This window comes from Grammomys surdaster, unplaced genomic scaffold (assembly GCF_004785775.1).
Source record: "Grammomys surdaster isolate TR1022 unplaced genomic scaffold, NIH_TR_1.0 126198, whole genome shotgun sequence".
Taxonomy (NCBI): domain Eukaryota; kingdom Metazoa; phylum Chordata; class Mammalia; order Rodentia; family Muridae; genus Grammomys; species Grammomys surdaster.
The window spans coordinates 9,093,817-9,116,402 of NW_021621003.1; the positions used below are offsets into that span (position 1 = coordinate 9,093,817).

Below are 22,586 nucleotides of genomic sequence, written 5' to 3' on the forward strand. Positions count from 1 at the left end.
CTCTCCTGCTAACTTCGTCCTCTTTGCTCTGTATTGTCATTGTCCTCCACTCCCTGAGTTCTTTGCTACTAGTGAGAGGCTGAATCCAAGCCACTGCTGTCCTTTAGAGTGCCTGGTGCATGGGGGACACGCCTGTGTTCCTTTCTTTTCCCTAAGAGAAGCCTTGACCGAAAGAGAAAATAAGGTGCAAGATGCTCATTTCACATTTTTATATTTAAAATCACAAAACAACAACAACAAAAGAGCAACTCCACCCCATCTCTCATTTTCGGTGCTGATCTCAGAGGCTCTCCAGGAATGAACCCTGACTCTTCCCAAGATCAGACTTCCTTCTCGTCCTTCAGCACCACAGGGAAATGGGCTGGCAAAGAGGCACTATTGTACCAGCTGATTTAAATGGAAGTGTTTTCCCCAGATAAATGCGTGCTAAATAATATACCAGCTCTCCAGCCAAAGGGAAATGACAGGCACTCTGCAAATAAAGGCACTTAGTCGCTGGTAAAGAGCTGTAAAGTGGCTCCGAGCTGATGTTTGCTGACCAGCAAGAAGCAGCTTCACCTGCTTTATGTGACTGTCAGTGCAGTTTTGCCTGCTGTATATTAAAACTGCATCTCATAGACCCAAATGTCACATCGGATATACCGGCCCACATGGAACACGCCACCTTTGGCTGTAATCGTTTTTGACAAGCAGCCATCACATATCCTCTCTTTTCAGAAAGTGTCTGGTCCAGAATCCCTAGGCTGGGTCAGTTCTGACATCATGTGGGCTAGAAAAGTGACACTAAAGAGGAAGGTGAAGAGAAGCAAAGGGGGAAAAAAAAGAGGAGTCCCAATCACATGCCCTGGCAAGTGCATAGACACAGATGCAAATCCTTCTGTGGCAGCTGGACCTTCTCAGTGCTAATGGACCCCCTTCCTGTTCAATTGTAGCATGTTAGAACAACTTCCCACATGGTCACATGAGCACTCCACCACAAGAGCTGCGCAGCTGTCCTCAGTCCACATTTCTGGACCCAGTTGGGTTCTGGAAGAATTAAAACATGGCTTGTGCACAAAGTTAAGGTGTTTGTGGGGTTTTATCAAGGACCATAGAGTGCATCGTGATGAAACTGGCTGGCAGGTATGAGGAACTCTATGGTTTACATTTAGGGCACGTATGATATGCTGTCCAAAAATGCAAAGAACACGATGCCTCTGTCGCCTATAACTCCAGCCTCCTTTGGAGTGTGGGTATTCCAAATACCTGGATGGAGAAGCAAGAATCTGAGGCCACTGGGCACGCCAGCTAGTTTAAGTGGTCTTAGAGGTGGGGGACAGCAGGGACCTTCAACTATCTCCCCCATGGCTAGAAATCAAAGAATTGTGTACTGCATGGGCTCTAGAGGTAAGCAGTGGAGAAAAGCCAGTTTTTGGTGCTGTGAACCACTACTGGGCCATTGTCCTTGGAATGCCAGAGGGGAACCAGAGAATGATATGTCAATGACAGGCCAATGACAGGATAGGATAAGACAGAGTGAGAAAGAAAATGACACACTCCTATTTCAAGTGTACATGTAATACATGGTGGTGTATATTACACGTCTGCAGACCGTGAAGTCCTGATTGTATTGGGAGGACACAGATAGGCCAGGGAAAGGGAGCGCTTCCTTCCCTCTCCTGTTCTCTGCATCTCTAACCAAGGGGAGAACTGCTCCTTCTAAATTACCCCCCCTTGCTCTTCCCTCCCCAGGACAGGAGACATGTTTGAACGAGTTGATCAGTATGTTCAATGCACTGCTTTAGAACAGCCTGCACCAGTCACCCAGGGACCTCATTAGAATGCACATCTGACAGGTTGTATAAGGTAGGCCATGGGAAGATGTATTTCCAACAAGCTGCCCCAGGTGATGCTCACATCAGGGTGAAAGTGGGGAAGACAAATGAAAGAGCAGGGGTTTAGAGGAAGATACCACATACCAGCCAGCTGCATCCAACCCCTGGAAGGTCAGCTCACTGTCTTTCCACATCCTTTCTCCCCAGTGCTCCCTGGGCAAGCTGGGCAGGAGGCAAGTTCTGTTTCTTGTGTGTACAGACTGGCAGAACTCAGGGTGTCTCTTAGGGTTTTGGCACGTTGTTCTCATTTTCTTTGACTGTACTAATATTTATATTTTGGAACATCAGGCAGCATGATGGGATGGAGAGGCTGAAATTAGGCCTGAGGCAGGGTTGTGTCAGAGAAATGGAAGCTGAACATGACTCCGTTAGTATTAGGGACTGATGCAATGCTCAGAAAGGTTGGAGAAGCACAAGTCAGCAAAGTGGGTGTGTTTAAACTTAGCCTAGAGCTGCTGGGAATCCCAAGGAAGTCTCTGCCTCTTCACCTGGTACCCAGCAGCAGAGCCACTGATTCTCCAGACACTTCCCTGAGAGTGGCTTTGAACCTCACAGCTGCTCATGGCTCTATTGTAAAGCATTCAGGCTTCTCCTTTTCTTTCACTTCCCCAATCCCACCTCAGGGTACCTCTTTCCCCTAGCCAGCCCTCCACGAGAGCCAGTACAAGGAAGAGAACCTGCAATGGAGGGGTTTTCAGGCACTACAGTCTTTTGGTTTTCTGGCAATGCTGATCAGAAGCTAGACACGGGTATTGATGCTGAGTTATTCAAAGACAGCAGAGCACGAAGGTCTTAGCTCCATGATCCAGTAAAAGTTCCAGAAAATCCTCCACGCAGAGCTCCCAATGAGGAGCTTCCTACCTCAGTAGCTGCAGGCCTCATGGCCTTTGCTCCTTGGAATGATGAGAGTAAGGCCCCGATTCAGCAGTCAATCATGCCCATCCAGTAAGCCTTGCATGACCCACATAGAGCTGTCACTCAGAAGAAAATGTTTCTTCTCCTACTCTTTTCTATCCTGATTTCCAAGGTCATTTATTATGGGGTTACTTGCTGTGCCACTTCCCTAAGACTACAAGATGACATCATTACTTACAAACCACCTGTCCAGGATCTCAGAGCAAATGACAGGGAAGATTGAAGCCAAGAGAGAAGGCAGCTATGTACCACTTCAGGCCTCTGTGCCTTCCATAGGAAAATGTATAGTCCAGTAAGCATCACTCCTTGCTATATGACTTCAAGTATCTGTATCATCTCTACTCTTTAGAGATCACCACCCTTAGCTGAGTAGAGTCTTGGATGTGACACTAACCACAGCAAAGCTTAACATTCTCTTTTCAGCTTCATGGAAAAGTACTCACAGTGAAGGAGAAGGAAATTGTACAGCTGGCATTTACACATTGCTCTGGCTTTTAGACAGTGACCCTGGTCATGAAGCCCATTGTTTGAAAAGGCAGAGAGAGTAGGCATTTAAAGACACGTCTATTGCCTCAAAAGACAACAAACTGGGGGAGGGAAACATACATCAGGTTTCAGGTCTGGATCTCCAGATGGCAGGAAGAACAGATGCTCCTCTGTAAGCCATTGTGGCAACCACAGGTTTCATTGCCAGACAGGCTGATGTGAGACTCTTTGAATTACAGAGTGAAGGCTATCCCTCTTGCCAGCCCCTGTCCCCCATAGGCACAGCAGAGAAGTATTACAGGCTGTCCTTACCTTGGGAATTAGCCTGCAAGACCCCGATGCTGTCATCAAACTGCATAGATTTGATGTTGAGTGACGCCAAGATGCATTCCTTGTCCTGAAGCGAAGTATCATCAATATTATTCTGATTGGCTGACAGGATAACGCACATGTCACAGAGGTTGATGTTGACAGCCCTTAAATCAGCCCGACTTAATGGCGTACCCTTTGGCATGGGGGTGTGGGAGGAGCGAGAGGAGAGAAAGAGAGAGGGGGGGAGAGAGGGAAAGAGGAAAAAATAAAAACAAATTAAAGATTGAGCAGGAGCTTTGGGACATTATTTAACAAGTATCTTTTTTATGTCTTGACATTAAGCTGGCCTAACTACATTTCAGGGAATAAGGGCTGCACGCTAATCTAAAGGGTAGTTGGTGCTGATGGCAGCATTTCAGGCCAGTTCTCAATACTCAATCAAGCTATTACTAACAAACGCGAGACGAATAATGCCACGGTCTACATCTTCCTCCTGCCTGGAAATTGTCTTGATTTAAGTAACTGTCCTGTGGCAACCTCTGCCTTTCAGAACATAACGAGGGGGTGGGCTTCAAATGCCTGTTTATTTAATAGCAGGTCACTTCTATCTCTGGCAACAGACAGCGTATCCAACTAGAATTTCCAAAGCAGCCATGGGGAAATCCACAAAGCAGGGTGTGATGAGGTGGGGGCTCATGGCTCTGCTCAATCTGAGGGAGCCAGTGGAATTGGTGTGTATTTTGTATGGGGAGAGGAAAAGGGGCAAGCTTCGGACCATAAAATTTTATTGCATAATGTTTAGTAAGAAAAAAATGCCAAGGAAAGGACACAATGATCCAACAACATGAACATAGTTAAACATATTCTGGGGCATGTATACAACAGAAGATGTGTACTATAGGCACAGCCTGAGCGCGAGCCTTCCATGAGCTCACTGAATTGGAATAAGCTCCAAGATAAAGAGATTAGTAAGTGGTGGGGACGTGGGTATCTTGAACAATTTAAAAAGTATAACTCTATTTATTTGGAATAAATGAAGCTACTTGAAGTCAAAATTATATATTTATAAATATATGTAAATTCAAAAAGAAAACTCGGGAAAAACTATACACTAAACTAATAACAGTAATTACCTCTGGGAGAGGAAAGGATGGAGTGGAAAGTTTGCTTTTGACTTTATATACTCTGATATTGTTTGAATATTTTATAACAAGAACAGATTTGTATATTACCAGTGCAATTAAAAATAAATAAGCCAGTAAACAGAGTTTTTAAAAATCCCATAACAATGTGAGACAGTAGAAACCCCTGTAGATCCAAGGTTAATGGTGAGGTATAAGGGTAGATTTGATGGACTGGATGAACACTCTTGACACTGGGCCATGCCGTGTCAGAGCCCCTCAGCAGCCACACAGCATTATTTTGGGGGTCCCATGTAGTCAAAAGCATCCCTGATCCTCTAGGTGGATTTACATTTACCCTTGTATATATGGATATCCAAGTTGCCTTCAGTCTCAGCCTGTAGTGGCCAAGTGTTTGCTGTATACATCTCCGCCCTTCCCAGCACTAGATGGCATTGGGAAAATAGAATCTGGATAACTATGGAGCCCTTCAGCTCCTCTTTATGACTCAGTGGAAGTCATGATTCTACTCTAGGGCTCCTAAATATTGCTGTAAAGTTGAGCCACAGAGAAAGGGCATCTGGGGCCATAGGCTGGCCCAGGCCCTGGAGTGGTATCTTGGGAGAAGGAGAAAAACACCATCTTCTATGATAGCTTGGTACAAAATTAAGTGTGACCAACTTTCTGTATCACATTGCCAGTGTATAAACAACAGCTGTCGATGTCCACGTTCTTTTAATTTTCACCTTGTAGGAAAGCCAGCAGTAATTGTGATCTAAAGGAGCTCACGTTCAGTTTTAGGCATAAGATTTCAAGCCACAAGAAATACCAAAGTCATACAAGAAAACTTTTGTTTCTCTCAGATGCCCTTATATGAATGACATAGTTTAAACAATGGCGACAGGGGTTAAGGCTTATAATGTACAAACCCGCTGTGCTTAAGTGTGCTAAATTTGAGGGGATTTATAAAGGTTCTACAAATATAAGGCTCATCCTGACTTGCAGAGGCAGGTGAGGAAATGTGAATGGGGTCACACAGAAGGAAACACACACACACACACACACACACACACACACATCAAAGGTCATGCTACAAGCCCTTCCTACCTAAACATCTACCTGTGCATCTAGCAAAGTAGTTCACTTTTTGCAGAAATACCTTCAGAGGTAAAGGGGTCATGAGGCATAGCACCTATAAGATAGTGATAACCACAGAAAGGTACGATCAAGTTGGTTGGTCATGTAGGAATATGACCAATTTAGCAACAGATACACAGATATGCTTCTTTAATGAGTGAGTTATAACAGGTGATCATCTTTAGCTACATGTATACATTAAAGCTGTCAGGGTTTGGTCCTTTATCCAAAAAGGATCTGTCTAGTGGGGATTTTGTGTTTGTTTGTTTTTTGTTTTTGCATTGAGGAGACTTTGTTAGACTAGGCATTATGGGAGATACATAGTGCACACAAGGGTGGTGGCTGGAGATAGCCCCTTATATATCCTTCACTATATTATATTGCTTGGCTCTTGTGGCTGCCTTTCTGCTGTTCTGCAAGCTGACTAAAAAGTAGGGGAAAACAGACCTCTTGACAGGTAAGGGGCTGCATATCCCTTGATTTTAGGTAGGATTTGATAATAAAAATAGTTGAAGGATAGGTAATATTTTTCTGGATTTCTGACACACATAGACAACCACATAAAACTTTGAAAAGAATTAATATTCTTTAAGTCTGAAATTTTGTGGAGAATATATTATAATTAGAAAGTTGTTAGCCATTTGACTTTTAAATCACTCATCCCTTTTCTTCACACTAAATTATGGGGTCCCAAATTGTCTTCCATAGATTGGTGTCCTAGTGATCTTTATAATCAATAAGCACCTATATGTACATGTTTTTACATGTATACACAAACACACAAAGCCATGGAAAACATGTCTGGGTTTCTAAACAAAGAATGAGTAGAGACTGGCCAGAGAGGAGATATGGAATTCCATATAATAGAGATAAATCTGCTCTTTTTTTTTTTTGGTCAATATCAGATGGAAGATGGGACAGATCTGTGTTTCTCTAAGTATTAGCCATGTCAAATTAAAATGCCAACAATAATTTTATGAGTAAATTCTTGGTGTGTATATGAAAATAGGGCAACATTCTAAATTTTACCCAGTAAAGAGTTTAGCCAGTGGTAGGTTAGTTAATGCATGTGAAGGTAGCTCAGCATCACCCCTGACAAGGGGCTACACTTGGCTGCAAATTATTTTAATAAGGCCTCCCAGGGTTTTACTTCCTTAGCAGCGCACAGGGGAAGGACTGCTACATCCTCAGGCCTGTAGCCACATAAAGGAGCAGAGACATGATCAAAGCTTCAACAATTACAGTCACCTGGGACTTCCTCTTGCGGATGTAAAGATGAAGAACTGGACATCAAATAGTGTGACTTGACTTACAGGCAATATGGACACTTTGGGGAAATTGTGCAGTGTTTCCCACTCCCGCTTGAGGTACTCAATGGAGCCCACAAACACAATGTGTTTGAGCTCATGATAGTGAAAGTTGCTAGCACGAAGCGGCATCACCAGGTTCCGGAGGCCAATGAGGGCTGAGCTGACATCCCCAAAGATGCAGACTACGACATGGCCACTCAGGACTGTCATGGCAGCTTCACTTCGAGTCTGTAACAGAGAGGGGTACAAGAGTATCAGAAAGAAGTGCTCATAACATTGGTATAAGGGGAGAAAGCATCACTTATATAGAGGACAAAACACTCATTAACGCTTAAAGATTGTCCCCCAAGGACCCATTGTAGTTAAAGTTTTTGTCTCCAGGGTGGCATTATTTTATGGAGGAGCTTTGTTTAGTTGAAGCCTAGTTGAGTTCCTTAGATTATTGAAGGTGTGGGGCAGTTTATGTGCAACTGCTGGGAGTTTTCACATGACTCCTTGACTCCATGTCTTCTCCAAAGACAATCGGTATGAAAAGAGGAAACATGGACACACCTATCTCTTTTCTCTCTGCTCATATTTGCTTCTACACTCTATGATCATCCACCACATCACCAGACACCAGGGAATTGGGGTAGCCCAACATTAGACTTAAACTTCTTAAACTGTGAGCTACCTTTTCTCTTTGTGAGTTAGCTATCTCAGACATTTTTGTTATAATACCACAAAGGTACCCAATATAGCTATGATTTGTACTGTGGTAAAACAAAATGTTTAATTTAGTTCAGAATAATAGAAAAGAAGTAATTCTTCAATATCATATATAAAATTGCACAAGACACCTATTCTAATGGATAAATGTATACTCGGGAAAGTGGGGAGCTAGATAGAAAGGTAAAACTCAGGTCACCATGTGGGCTGCTATATAACACCATTTTTTTAAGGAAGTCAAAGCTGGTTTAAAACTTCATGTCCAGCATGTTAGAGAACATATAAACATTTCTAAGAAGTTTAGTGCCTACAGCAATCATACACGCAGATAAATCACTCTGCTTTGTCCTTCTTGATTCTGTTCATCATTAAAGAATATGTAAAACACTGGTAAGGCAGGACATATACTTTAATTATGTCATACATTCCTATAAGCATATATTCACACATTACTACCTTCTAGAACAATAGGTTTAAGAAGAATGCACCATGTAGACCTGTGAGCAGAAGACAGGGGATAGAAATCTTTAGGAGAACAAAGACAAGAAAAAGGGATGTTTAGGTTTATGGAAAGAAAGGAAGTCTTAGTGTCCATGAAATGGGTGGTAAAACATTTAATCCCAGCACTAGGGAGGCAGAGGCATATGGATCTCTGAGTTGGAGGCCAGCCTCATCTAAAGAGTTTGTTCCAGGACAGTAAGCGTTACACAGAGAAACCCAATTTCAAAAAACAAAACAACAAACAAAAAAAAAAAAAGAAAGAAAAGAATATATGATAAAGTGAAAACAAATGAAAGAAAAGAAATAAAGAATGAATGAATGAATGAATGAATGATAAAATGAGATCCCTTTAGGCCCTTTTGCTAAGATGATGATTAAATGCTCCTATTCATTGGTTGGTCTCAGCTGAAATTTGAGGTTCTCTTTAGATGTTTCAGTGAGGTGGCATACCCAGCACTGTCTCAGTATATAGAATGTGATATCTGAAACCCTTAGGCTGGCTGCTGTGGTTGTAGCCTCAATCTGATGATACAAGCTTCTATATATCCACTGAGGTAAAACTAGTTTTTAAAATTCACAATGACTAAAAAGTAAATCAACATTAGAAATGTCACTATGAAAGACGATCATATAAAATTCACATTCCAATAAAGTTTTACTGGGACACAGCCAACTCACAATAGTTATGTATTTTCCATGGTTGCTTTCACGGAAAACAAGAGTTGTCAGTTGAGACAGAGATCATATGGCCTGTGAGACTTAAATCACTGAATATGACCTTCTAGAGAAAAAGCATGCTGACCCCATGTTCAGACTTTAAGAGTTTCCTGAATTATTTTTGGAAGGGCTTGTCTCATATAAAAACCCACAAATAGTCATGACAAGGGTCTAGAAGTTAATCATTAAAGACACAGGTCGATGTCTTTCCCTAGCCTCAGACCTGTATCCATGAAGATGACAAAAAAAGGAATACTCTCATGTAGGGGAGGACCCCAGTTACCAAGAAAATGCAAATGGCTATCTGCCCATCATTGACCCTTTGCTTATGATACAGTTGAAAAGGACAACAAGATGAGGTCAGGGTGGGGGTGGTCCTTTGTTTCTCCTCTAGTCAACACTTTCACCCTGCCTGCCATCTTTCCTGTTCCTTACCACATGCTCGAAGGTCCCTTGGGGTTTACAATGCTTTGGGGGAGGCATATTAATGTCCACTGAACACACTAGCCTCTGCTTGATTTAATCCCTAGCACTGACCAGTGTATTGATTACTTAAATGCCAATATTGCAATTCACAACAATGTCAGGGTTATTACAGCAATCCCCAGGAGGACAAGAAGCTAGCTTTCATTTTCTGGTCATTAGAATAAAACAGTAGCTATCATCATTGCTGGTGTCCCAGAATCTAAGGAAGCCTGAGACACAAGCTGTAAGAAATATATCATAAAAGGTGACCCAAGAGGTTCCCCAAGGACTCCCGTCACTTTTTGCTGCTTTGTCGGGGAAGATCTGAAGTTGGTTGATTGAGAAGCACAGAAGTTCAAGTGGCTGGAGCCAGAAGCAAAGAGGTAAGCCCTCTGGGGAGTTATGATTTGGGGTTCCTGAATATTTTCAATGGCTTGTTCACCTAAGAGGATAGTTCCCCTCAACAGAGAAGTACAAAAGGGGTGAAGGATGGAAGCTGGAAATCAAAGGATGCAAAAATTAATTAGGTACCAGTTGGCAGAATCATCCAGGCATGGAAGCTAACCTCAAGAGCTTAGAGCTGGGGCAAATACCAGTTCTCAAAGATGCCAGAGCTATATCCCCTAGGGAAGTGTGTAAAGTTCCAGTCCTGCACCTCAGACCTGGAGAGCCTGGCTTTCCCATGCTTAAGACCCAAAAGAAAAACCCTTTAGGAGTTTCTCTGTTCAGCCTTTAGCCCCTCCTAAGCAGAAACTATTTGTACTTGATGGAATTCCCTGGCTGTTTTAATCTTAGACTGGTGCTTATTCCATGGACCTGAAGAAGACTTTGTATCTCATACCACTTAGCATCAAAAAGATTGCTTCATGGTTTAACTTTATATCTTCTTTTCAATTAGAGCACTGTTTCTTCTATTTCCAAATCATCCAAAGTACTCAGTGAATAAATCCATTCCATAAGTATCTTCCACAGGTGCTTCCACATTTCTGCCTCCACACTTCCATTCTTCTCCTCTACCCATTGAACAAAAACTCCATCTACTCATTACTGCAGAGAGATCTCCTTCAATCCTATTGCCTCAGTAGTACCTCTAGACTCTGTCCTTCCCAGGAGTCTGCTCTTTATTCATATCTAAATTATTCTCACGGACTCCTTCACCACCCCACTGGCCTTCCCTTTGCCCTACTAGAATACAAGCCCTGTGCATCATGTCTTAGAACAAAAACAGTACCTAACCCATAGTGTGTTTGCTATCAATGTTTCCTTAACTGATATTTTTACAAATGAACTTATATTCCTAAATTCCTTTCTTCTAAAAGGGGATATTGATCACATGTCAGTTAGCATGTTCTATGCAGAATGTTCAGATGATCAACACCAAGGATGTGACCAAGCCACTAGTGACCAATCACAGAGCATTTAAGTGGTTAGAACCATCTATTTCCCCTCCTGGCAAATCACATAGCGGCTGTCGGCTGAGCATTTTGACTTTGTGTCTGTAGTTTTCACAAATCTGAGATAGCTTCCAGCACAATGCTGTATTGGCTCACAACGCTCACTTATAATTAATTTGAAAACACACACACACTATTTAAAACATAGTGGGGAAAATGAATGAATTAGCATACAGAACCACTCTGAGGATCTGGAAAAGTCCTTGCTAAAGGAAGGGTGGCCCTGAAATAGAAAATGATAGGATTTTCCTACCTGAAAGTGGAGAAGGCCTACAGCCATCTTGGGGATTGGAGGCCCAAGGAAGATGAGCCCAGTCTGGCTGGCCTTCCTGACTATTAACCCACTATTCATGGATTAGCAAGACAATAAACTCTAGGGATGCCAGTGTAGGCACAAAACCCTAAAGCTGTTAACAGGACAAAGGCAGACAGTGGAATGAATTGTTGTCTGGGCTAACTTTTCTGCACCAGAGCAGGGAAGCCTGCTATTTCTAGAGGCATCTCTAAAGCCTTTCCTGAAGCAATCATCTGAGCTGCATCAAGACAATGGACCACAGTCTTGCAATGTCATCCTCAGCAAATGAACTTGCCTGTCTGCATCATGTGTTAAGAACCGAAAACATGTTAGGGGAAGAAACACTACTGGAGGTCTGGAGAGGTGGTTTAGTCAATCAACAGCTTGCCATATAACCATGAGGACCTGAGTTTGATTCCTGTCACCCACATTAAAATGAAAAGGCTGGATATCGTAGTGCAAGCCCATGAATACAAACATATAACAAAACAAAATGAAGCAAAATTATAACATATAACAATTCAGGCAATATTCCTATTACTTCATGGTATTTACAAAAAAATCATGATAAGAACAGCAAGTAAGAGAAAGGTGCCTCTGAGGAGTCGGGAGTGAGATTTGTACCACAATCTTATATAAGTTGGGGTCATTCTCATCCTGCCATCTTACAGATGAGATAATTAAAATGCAGTGTTCAAGAACTGGCCTAAGGCCGTGCAACTACCAGATGGCAGGACCAGGCTCTGGCCCCAAAGCCATATGAGGATCAGGAGTGATGTGTATCCTATCTCCCATGATACCTTGCCACAGTCCATAATCACCACTATTATCCTGATAAAAATGCAGAGATTGGAAGTTCTGCTCTCTGGAGAAAATAAATTCAGCTCTAAACTAATGCTCTGATCAGAGATCTCGCTGCTTCAGTATCTGGTCAGAATTTTAGTTTTCAAAAATAGCTAGTGCAAAGTGATAGTGTTCTCTACTATTCAGTTAGGAACATCTTCACTCTGAGCAAATTCCTCATGCCAGCCAAAGGAGATGGGTGTCGACACCATGCTCCCTCACTCACCAAGATGACTTTCTCAATCTCCTTGGGTGCACACCAGTGAAACATTCCAGTGGAGTCGTACTTTTTCACATTGGAGTCCATGTTGTCAATCTGATCATTGCCAGGAATTAACAAGGGGTCATGCCTGGGGAGAAAAGGCAGGAAAAACTAAGTGGGAAATGTAATAAATTATAAATACAAAGAGTCCCCAGAGTCACATCTCAGAAAAGATGACAGATGCTGAGAAAGTGGCTGTCACCAATGGCCATCTTCTCTCCTGCAGAGAACATCCCTTGAAAGGCAGCTGTCCAAACCATGTGCCCCTCTGGAAGGGCACTTGACTTTGTCAGGTAGTAATTCTGCCTTTTTCCCTGCCCATTTTGCAAATGGGCTTCATGCCATTTTGTGGGTTCAGCTTCCTTTTTTATGACTATCTCATTCCTTATTGTCTCAATTTACCAGCTACCCAGTTTCCCCAGCATACATACCACACTCATGCACATGCACACACACATGCACGTACCCCAAAGGGTTGCTATTAGCATTGGCAATGAAGAGGAAGGAATAGGAATAGAGCCTCATGCTGGCTGACTGGCACCAGGATGGAAAGCCAATTACTCGTTCTTTCTGACTACAACTTCTGACGCGATGCTCTTCGCAGTAAAAGCTTTAACAGGCTGCACTTTAAATATTTTAGCAATTTGCCCAATCAGATTTTGCTCTCCCCGGCTGAAGCCCTTTAAAGATTCAGCAGCGTGTCACTTCAGAGCAGATTGACTACCAAATGCCCACATCTGGATTACATGATTTCAATACTAAACAACACCCTCTCTCCTCGCCTTGACAACTGTATTTGTGCTTAACTGTCCAATGACGGGCCCCTCATCTCCACCTTCATTTCCCAACATGGCATTCCTTGGATGAGAGCCTCCAGCTCAGATGCATCTTAATAAACTTGTTTGAAATTCTCAGGGCTACACCCGCTGCTTCTGGAAGCATGGCTGCATAGAAGTCTTCCTTCCAATGGGATGGCAGGGTCTAACTGACAACTGGAGGAATAACAATGAAATCAGGTAGCTCTACTATGCCCACAGTATAAGAAACAAGCCTTACAGACCAACTTATAGTCATTGTCTGCAGCTCTATCTCTGATATGGTCAGCATGTGAGTGTGTGGGAAGCCCCTGTCAGCATCTACAACACTGATCATGTACAATTAAGTTATTATCCCACGCAGACTTATCCTGTGCCAAAATAAGCTTCCTTAAGCAAACTGTCGACCAAAGACAAAAAATAGAAATAGCTTTAAATTTCAATATTGTATAGTGAAGTGATATTACCTTTAAAATTATCTATTTCAGACATTTAAAGGATAATCTTTATTTATGTATTAATGTCGCTTCCTGAGAAATACCTGATATTTTTCATCTCTTTGCTCTGACTATAGAGAGTAGGGCAGCAATCTTTCTACAGAATTAAGCTTTTGGATATATAGCATGACCTGTCTATTATGCCTTCCACACACGGAGAAGACAGGAAACTCACTGCATGTTTTTATTCTCGGCAATTTGCTTTGAGGCCACAGCAAATGATGAATACCATGTGATGCGATCCTGTGGTGTCATCTTCAAGGAGCATGCTAGATTACTGCAGAAACTGTCATAGCTGATCTTTAAAGAAGCAGGACAACCCAATTCAGAGTAGCATCTCAGTAGCCCGGTTGTTGACAGGTCTTGAGGGGCTGTAAACTACCAGAACACCTCTCATATATAAAGATAAATCCAAATGTGCTGAAATCAGGGTCACTGAGATGGATCAGTGGACAAAGGTGCTTTCCATGCAAGCATTTGACATTTGAGTGTGATCCCTAGAAGCCATGTAAGGTGTATAGAGAGAACTGACTCTCGGTGGTTGTCTTCACACATACACACACATACACACATACACACACACACACACTATAGCATTTGTGTTCCCACCCCCAGATAATATGGATACACCCATAGCTTTCCCTCACATACACAAATAAAAATTCGAATGCTAAATGTGGACAATTATTAATTAAAAACAACTAAAAGGCAGTTGCTGGTTTGACCTGGCTGCAGAACACAATGAAAGCATAATAAGATGGTTTGGGGTCGAAGGTGGTTTTGTTCAGTGGGTAAAGCCCTTGATGCACAAACATAAGGACCTAACTTCAGATTCCCAGCACCTACAGAAACATGGCTCATGATTATATCCCAAGAAATGGCAAGAGAAGACAGGTAGATCCAGGAAATTGGTGGCTAACTGGCCAGCCAACACAGCCTAGATGGTGAGATTCCTGGTGGAACTGCATCAAAAATTAAAGTGGCCAGTAATAAAGAAAGATACATGACCTCAAGCTTTCTCCTCCATATGAACATGCATGGGTGACCAACCCCAACATTTACATACATCTCCATATAACACACTCATACACACATATACACGCCCTTTAGTAAATGAGGGCTTTTCTTATTCAACTTTGAGAAATCTTTAACAGTTCTCTAGCTATCCAGCATCTGTCATAGGTAGGTGGACAAAGCTACTATAGAGAAGGAGCTTGACAAAAGACACTATTTCAAACCTTGAAGAACATGTTTTGAGGGACAAGAGAATCTTAGACCTGCCATGAAGAAGAGTCAAGTTCAAATTCTCTTGCCCTTATTCATTGGTTGGAAAGATGTTATCTTAGCTTCTAAGGGCCAGGTACCTGTTTCCAGGGAATTCCGGTCTTAAAAGATATCTAGGACTAAATTCACATGTTACCAGCCAAGCTGAAGATACAGCAGGCTGGAAGAAATTCATTTTAAAAAATACATGCCCTGGGAGAGAAGTGATATGCTTTGGTTAGGAATATTTGGTTCTTTCTAGAAGGTATGTCAAGGTGAGAATGTCCTACAAGAAAGATGGGTGGTCAACTGTCCATCATTAGGAGGGGAAAAAGTGACAGTGAATATTAATTATAAGCTAAGGTTGAAGTTTAGGGAAAGCAGCTATGTATGACTCTAGGGTTGGAGTCATGGCCTGTGCTCTAACATCTTCCACATAGGTCTCTGAGTCTGGCCTGGATGATTTAAAAGTATATCATCTAGGATTTCTCCAGAAGGATCTCACCTGAGAAACATGAAAAAATCTCCCTGAACACAGATACTTACTTTGCAGAGCAGATGTGGTACCTGAACCTCAAACTTTGGTTTCTTTCATCAGTAAAGTTATTAATAAGCATGAAACCCATGTTCTTAGCCAGAAGAAGAAGATGTAGTAATGTCAAATAGAGTTTCACATGTAGCAGAAAAAAGAAAATATAGGTTAAAGGTCATGGCACACTAGCATGTGTGCGCTATAACAGATAGCTATCATGGGCAGGACAATGTGAAGGATTCGAGAAAGGACATACTTATTCCCCATTGGTGTGGGGTATGGGAAGGTTCAATGGGAAAGACAGCAACAGTTGATCTGTTGAGAGGAGGGCCATAGGAATAACTGGCAAGCTATGAAAGGTAAGCATTTTAGTGTTATTCTCTTAGCAGCTATTAGAATCCACTCAAAGAAGTGAGGTCTAAGTAACCACAAAATGTTTCCCAAAAGAGATGCATGGAGATGTCCCATATCCTGTTACTTGACCTAAGGCACAGAAGCCTCAGAGCAGTTTGTAAAAGAGCTGCTTAGACATGCACTGGCAGTCAATAGAGGATGAGCCAATGGGCTTATACAAACAACAGACTATCGCCTGAAATCAGGTAGACCCAGCATTGTACTTTCCAAGTGAAAAAATATTATATAAAATAGAGTATTGAAAGTGAGTTGTTTTTGTTTTTAACAAGGTACAAGAGCTAGCACTATTGGGAGTAACTTAACTACAAATGTTGGCGGGTCTACAGGACTTTGGGGTTTGAAGAAGTGGGTCCTCCTTGGGGCGAGAAGCAGCAACCAGGAGGATTTGGAAAGAATTGGCTCAGTGCCAGGCTGCAAAAGGCTAGCAGGTGGTGGATAGGTAAAGAAAGCTTGTTGGAGGGTGGGGTGAGGAGCATTGAAGACTGACGGATTTACAGGTCCATTAAAGGCCATATTCACCAGATTCTGCTGTGAGGGGCTGGTAGTGCTCAGAATGTGATTTTTCCCAGCAACATCAGACTACGTGATTACTTTGGGCCAGCTATGATGGATTTCTTTACGGTGTCAGTTCCATCATTAACTTTGTCTGCCAGAGACTCCTGGCACAGGTGGAAAGAGAAGGGGTGGGTGTCTCCAGGGATTTCCACCTCTTAAATCAGGGATTCTCCAAATTGTCCTTCTAGAAAAGAGCTCCATATATTTGTCATTGAGCATACCAGTCAACACTGCTGTGGTCCAGGGAAATCAGGAGGAACCAGGCAGGTTGCAATGCATGACTAGGGGGATCATGGGAAACTTCTGAGCAAGGCATTCCAACATCTCCAGCTTGCAAAGTAATAATGATAGCTACTTGCAAAGGCTTCCAGTGTGCTCTGTAAGACCTAGTGGATCTGATGACCATCACTAAATACTAGTTCTTTTCACATAATAACTGGGTATTTCTTCTACTCACACGTCTTTCTCTATAACTCTCCTAAGATGGTCCATAAGTAATTCAATGCCCACTTGCCACTTAAGCCTTGCCAAGCTTCTTGTATTTTAAAGAGACAGAAAGTGTTAGCATTCTGTCTAAGCTCTGCCCCATAGTTACCTGGCAATAGCCAGGTAGCCCTGATACAATACAAAAGGGACTGCTTGCTCCCTCCTCACTCTCTTGTTCTCCTCTTTCCCTCTTGCTCTTTCTCTGCTTCCTTTCCCCACACTCTCCCCATTCCTTTCCCCTCCCCTCTCTCCACATGCTCATGGCCAGCCTCTCCTTCTCCTCCTCCTCCTCCTCCTCCTCTTCCTCCTCCTCCTCCTCTTCCTCCTCCTCTTCCTCCTCCTCCTCCTCTTCCTCCTCCTCTTCCTCCTCTTCCTCCTCCTCCTTCTCCTCTTCTTCTTCTTCTTCTTCTTCTTCTTCTTCCTCTCTCTCTCTCTCTCTCTCTCTCTCTCTCTCTCTCTCTTTCTCTCTCTTTCTTTCTCTGCCTCTACTACCCTCTTAACTCCCCCCCCCCATGCCCTGAATAAACTCTGTTCTATATTATACCATCGTGTGGCTGGTCCCTCAGGGGTAAGAGATGCCTCAGCATGGGCCCCCCAAGGCACCCCCGTCTCGCATACCTGGCTACACCTCCATAGAATATATCCCTCATCTATTTATCTTTTTATAAACACATCACATGGTGCCAAGACTACAGAAAGTGTATGGGATGGGGGACAGCCTTAGCTGCTACTTCTCTGTTACAGGCTCAGGTGTGCCATCTGCATGTGGAGATCTTTATCCTTACTATCCCAGAATATAATCATGTTTTGAGCTACACTATTTATAAAAGTAAGAACACTAGGGTGGGTCCCGATTTGACATTCTTCCATATAGAGAGTGGAAATCTGGACTCAGATATCAACAGATCAAGAGCCACAGTAACATTGTGGGAGAAAAAAGATCTGCAGGTTGGGAAGGGTGGCTAAAACAGTTCCTTCCCCAGGACCTCAGAAACAACCAGTCCTCCTGATGTCTTGACCTTGAACTTTGAGAAGGAATTTCCTGCTGTTGATTACAGAGCTCTCTTGAGTGGAATGTTTACTGAACTGTAACCTGCACTGAAGTACAATACAGTTGACAGCCTAACCCAGAGAAATGATGAAACCTAGTCACTATCTAGTCAGTCTGCTCAACTGAAATGAGAGTATTGTTTTCCCAATACTGTTTAACGATTGATACCGATAAAGGCAAGAAACCAACTCTTTCCTCAAAAGCAATTCACATAGTGGTTATGGACTCTAACCCCAGAGGCAAATCTGTCTTCAAATCTTAGTTTGCCTCATACTTGGCAAGCTGTACCCTGCCTCAACTTCCCAATCTGTAAAATGGGAGTGTTAAATACAATCATTATAAAATAGAATCAATTTAGGGAGTATATAGAGAAAAGCGCAGAACTCAGCAGACCTGTCTTCACCAAGTGGTTACTGCCACTTTCCCTACTGTTTTTTACAGTTGGATTAGAATCCAGTCCTGCTTTGGTGGCTCTGTGGAAGAAGGCAAAGTGGAAAAGGCCAACCATAAAGATATAGGACTACTTCTGATGGCTCTCTTACTGCCATGACAAAGAGTTCCCATAAGTTGAAATGTTATAAATGTTACCATGTTAAAGTGTTTGCCCACCCCCAGTTTGTCCTTTGGCCATCGCACTAATACTCATAGGCATTTTCTGTCATTAACAGCCCATATGTGTGGATGGGAAATAGTGGGTGGGTGGGGACTGCATAGCTCCAGTGGTGCTGTGAGGGGGCAGAGGGATAAGCCTTTGAAAGACTTTGACTGACCAGAAACCAATCCTGCTTGTACCCCCTCCCCCCCAAGCCCCCCCCCCAGGAAGCTGTGTCTTGTTCCCTCTCCCCTGCAGCCCAAGTCACAATGCCCTAAGCTGTAAAGAGAGGGCAAACAACATCAAGGGTATATATGAAGTGCACAGCTTGCATGAATACTCAGTAGAAAATTGCCCCCGAGAGCCCCTTGTCAAGACAATGCACTAAGGAGTGGCTCAAAAATCAGTTAAGGCTTGTGTGGTGAGTCTTTGTCACGTGCCAAAGATCTGAAGGCTGGTTTAGGAGTGCCCACCATTTACAACACAGCAGCCCCAGTGAGCTAGACTTTTTCCCCCTCTCTTTGCTCCTCCTCACCTCTCAATTCCTACCTCTGATGTCCACAGCTAGAAATTAAGCATGCCTGACTTCAAGAAGAGAATAAAAGATCTTTGTTTTGAGGATGCGCAGACCAAGGAAGGCCACTTGCCATCAATTAATCTTAGAAAGTGAACTAAATGCCCTGCCACAGCAGAAGCACAAGAAGCTTGCCTTGAAGACAAGAGTCTAATGCTAAACCGCAAATCCCTTTGCTAGGCAAACCTGCTGTGAGGAAGTAGAATTATATTTTAAAGAGGAAAGTTCCCCTTACAGCCAAATACAGCACATCCCAGTTTACTGTATGGCTTTGAGTTTAACACTGGATGTCGGAAACTCACATCAAAACACAATGGAACCCAAGAAATTCCGGAAAGAAGGAAGTTGCTACATAGTTTCAGAATTTTACCCTTCTCTCTGCTTAACCTTTTAGGACCTAAGGTTCTGTCATATAGTAAGGCCTTTTCCATCACCACAAGCATCCCTCAAAGACAGAGGCCAACCCCATCCTGCAGTGAGCTCCCAGAAATGGGTATCAGGGTGAAATGTGTACAGAGTGCCCCCCACAGCCCTTCCATCTAAATGGCAGATGCTTCCCCTACAGAGCATTTGTGGGAACTGCAGGGTGTTTCTTTGACTTCATCTTCTGGTTCAAATGTTTGTTCTCAGCTTCAGAAACTTCTGTGCTTTTTCCCTACAGAGGTGTGAGTTATTCATTCAGAGAAAAGGATTTGTGTCTGCCTCATTAGATACTGAACTTTTACAGGATGGGGCTCTTGCATACCCCCCTCCCCCATGCATTTTCAGCAACTAGTAGAAAACACAGTGGACGCTCAATAAGCAACCAGATTTACAAGAAGAACTATTTAAAGTGCTCTGCTCTCTGAGCATCACTACACCCAGTATGCGTTCCAGAATCTATGCCTAGCAAGAGCCTGCTTCTTTTGTTATCTTATGATTACTTGTTCTGGGCTTTTCTAATCCTTTTCACATAGAGACAGGGTATTTGAGTTAACACAGAATATATGCCATTAAGAAAGACACCACGGTGGGAAGAGACTATAAAGTATGTCTTTAAACAGTCAAGGCTGCCTGGAGTTTGCCTGGAGCTAGCTGCCCTAACTGCATAGCAGGGAGGTATCAGGTATAATGTACTTAGTGGTCCAGACAGATGTTATTAACAAAGGAACTTAGGACTCCAGTGTGAAATATGAATACTTCTGAAAGATGGAGCCTATCACTTCAAGTTTAGCTCATGGTTCTGGTTCTAGAAAGATGAAGGTTCTAGCCACCACTCCTGGGTACCTTTAGCTCTTGGTAAATAACATTTTTCAGTTCTGTTGCTAGGATCCTGATTTGTGTAGTCTGACAATTGCCAGAATCTGTCACCTCTGCATTTAACTCCTTGACCACCATCATTGCTTCTGAAATGTGGCTTTTCTAGGACTAGCCACTGCCTTCTGCCAGATAGACAATCACAGAGCCACCTACACAAAACTTTCACACTGGGCTTCAGCCACACTGGGAAAACCTGCGACCCTCTCAGGTTCTCTTGGTCTAATTCCCCTTTCCACCTAATACAGCATCACTTGGTAAGCATTATCTTCAGAGAAAAATGGAAGTTACCACTGCTCCCCTGAGGAAATGGCTCAGGAGAATGTACATGGTCCTTGGTTCTATAACCTCCAAAGTGACAGGACAGAATAATGACCTTCTGCTGAGCACTAACTTGTTCTGATTCCTGTGTCAAGTCCATCCAAACCTTGGAGTCATGACACCCATGATTTTTTCCTTCTCTGGTCCCATGGGGGACTGTCACATGCTGTTAGTTTGTGCATTAGGGAAAGAATCTATTTAGTTAACCTGTCCCTGCTTTCCTTCTTTTTCTGCCCAGTGGAAAAATTGGGAGGGTGGCATTCTGTCCCTAACCCTGAGTGGGCTCCAGGCCATTCTACCAATCCTATTATAGAATCTGTCACAGTGGCAGGATCTGATGTGAGAACATCTAACAAAAGGTCCCCATGAAAGGTATGAGTCAAAAGAGATATGACTTAACGAGTAGACGAGTTCATTTCACCTAATGATCAGACAGTGCCCAAGAGGATAATGTGTTCCTTCACATCATATTCCCTTCCCTCTCAGGAAACTGAGGTCTAATGCTTCCTGTGTCTCATGACATGAAGTGTTCCTCAAAGTACCCAATGCCTCTGTTTTGGGCATCATCAATTTTCTGTGCTAGCCTGGGTGCAAGCTATCTCTTTGTGTAAATTGTCTATCTGACACATAGCACACATAAATCCTCATGTCTGTGCTTCTCTGCCTTGTTCCAGATCTCAGTACTGATATTAGAAATGTCATGTGACCTTAGGAACATTATCTAATCCAGGCCTAATACACAGTTCAAGAGCAAACTCTGAATCCCTTGATACCCAGAAAACTCTAACAGAGGGTAGGGTTTGGGTGGGATCCTTCTTACACATCTTTACATTTATGGTCATAGAAATATGACCTGATAGGGGACTACAAGGCCACCTTTATAAAATTACCAATGATCTTCCCACACCTAACTTAGGGAGCCACTGCCTCAAAAACCTGCAAGGATTTCCAGATGCCTACCACAGGCAAGATCCTCCATGATTGGGAGACTAGAATATCCACACATTTTCAACTCCTGTGATATTACTCCATGGACCCATCCCTGCAGCCATACTAAGCCATGTACAGTGGTCTGAGCGCCATCACTTATTCCTCCATCTTTCTGATGACATAAGACTTCTCAAGATGTGATGAACTCACCTCTCTATGTCCCAGTTTCTTCATCTGACATATACTGAGATCTATGTCATATAGAGAGCTATATTTGCTCACGGAGCTATGATTATCAATGAGTTTACATGTGCAGTACTCTGGAAATAATGCCCAGGCAACCATGAACCAGAGGAGATAGTAATATCAGTAGAGAATCTCCTATAAGTGATAGCAAACTAGACTGCCTTCATCTTTCACAAATCAACCTTGCCCATACTGAGGGACAGCAGTACTTCCATGTTCACAGACACTATGAACCCTTCTTACTCGATTGTGTGGCATGGGCTTGGCTGTCTCATTTTGAAGACTAGACTCCCCACTACCCCACCAAGCTCAAAGGCTTCCCACAACACTTTAAACTGAGTAGGTCCTCATGGAAAATTTGTGGGATGAGAATTAATCTGGGATGTAAAGAGTCACCTGAGGCACACAGCCTTTCCAGAATTCCACTTGTGAACGCATGTGAGAGCTTAGGTATAGATTCTCATCATCTAAGAAAGAGCCAGAGAACACAAAACCTGTACACAGAGCAGTGCTCTGTATACAGAGCAGTGGACAAACTGAAGGGGATTCAGCTACAGATTCCCAGTGTGTGTGTGTGTGTGTGTGTGTGTGTGTGTGTGTGTGTGTGTGTGTGT

General features: G+C 43.0%; 1 protein-coding gene across 27 annotated transcripts in view; it reads right to left on the bottom strand.

Moving 5' to 3' along the window:
• The window catches only part of Kcnma1 (potassium calcium-activated channel subfamily M alpha 1), a 688,486-nt gene that overhangs the window by 59,095 nt on the left and 606,805 nt on the right, over positions 1-22,586 (bottom strand). For 26 of the 27 annotated variants that reach the window (XM_028758454.1, XM_028758452.1, XM_028758459.1 and 23 more), the window contains 3 exons: positions 12,365-12,488; positions 7,159-7,383; positions 3,588-3,780 (listed from right to left, as the gene is read on the bottom strand). In XM_028758454.1, the coding sequence (XP_028614287.1) occupies positions 3,588-3,780; positions 7,159-7,383; positions 12,365-12,488 (542 nt within the window). Of the gene's footprint in view, positions 1-3,587; positions 3,781-7,158; positions 7,384-7,796; positions 7,812-8,853; positions 8,881-9,545; positions 9,585-12,301; positions 12,489-22,586 lie in introns of all 27 variants that reach the window. The other variant, XM_028758450.1, reaches the window with a different exon arrangement.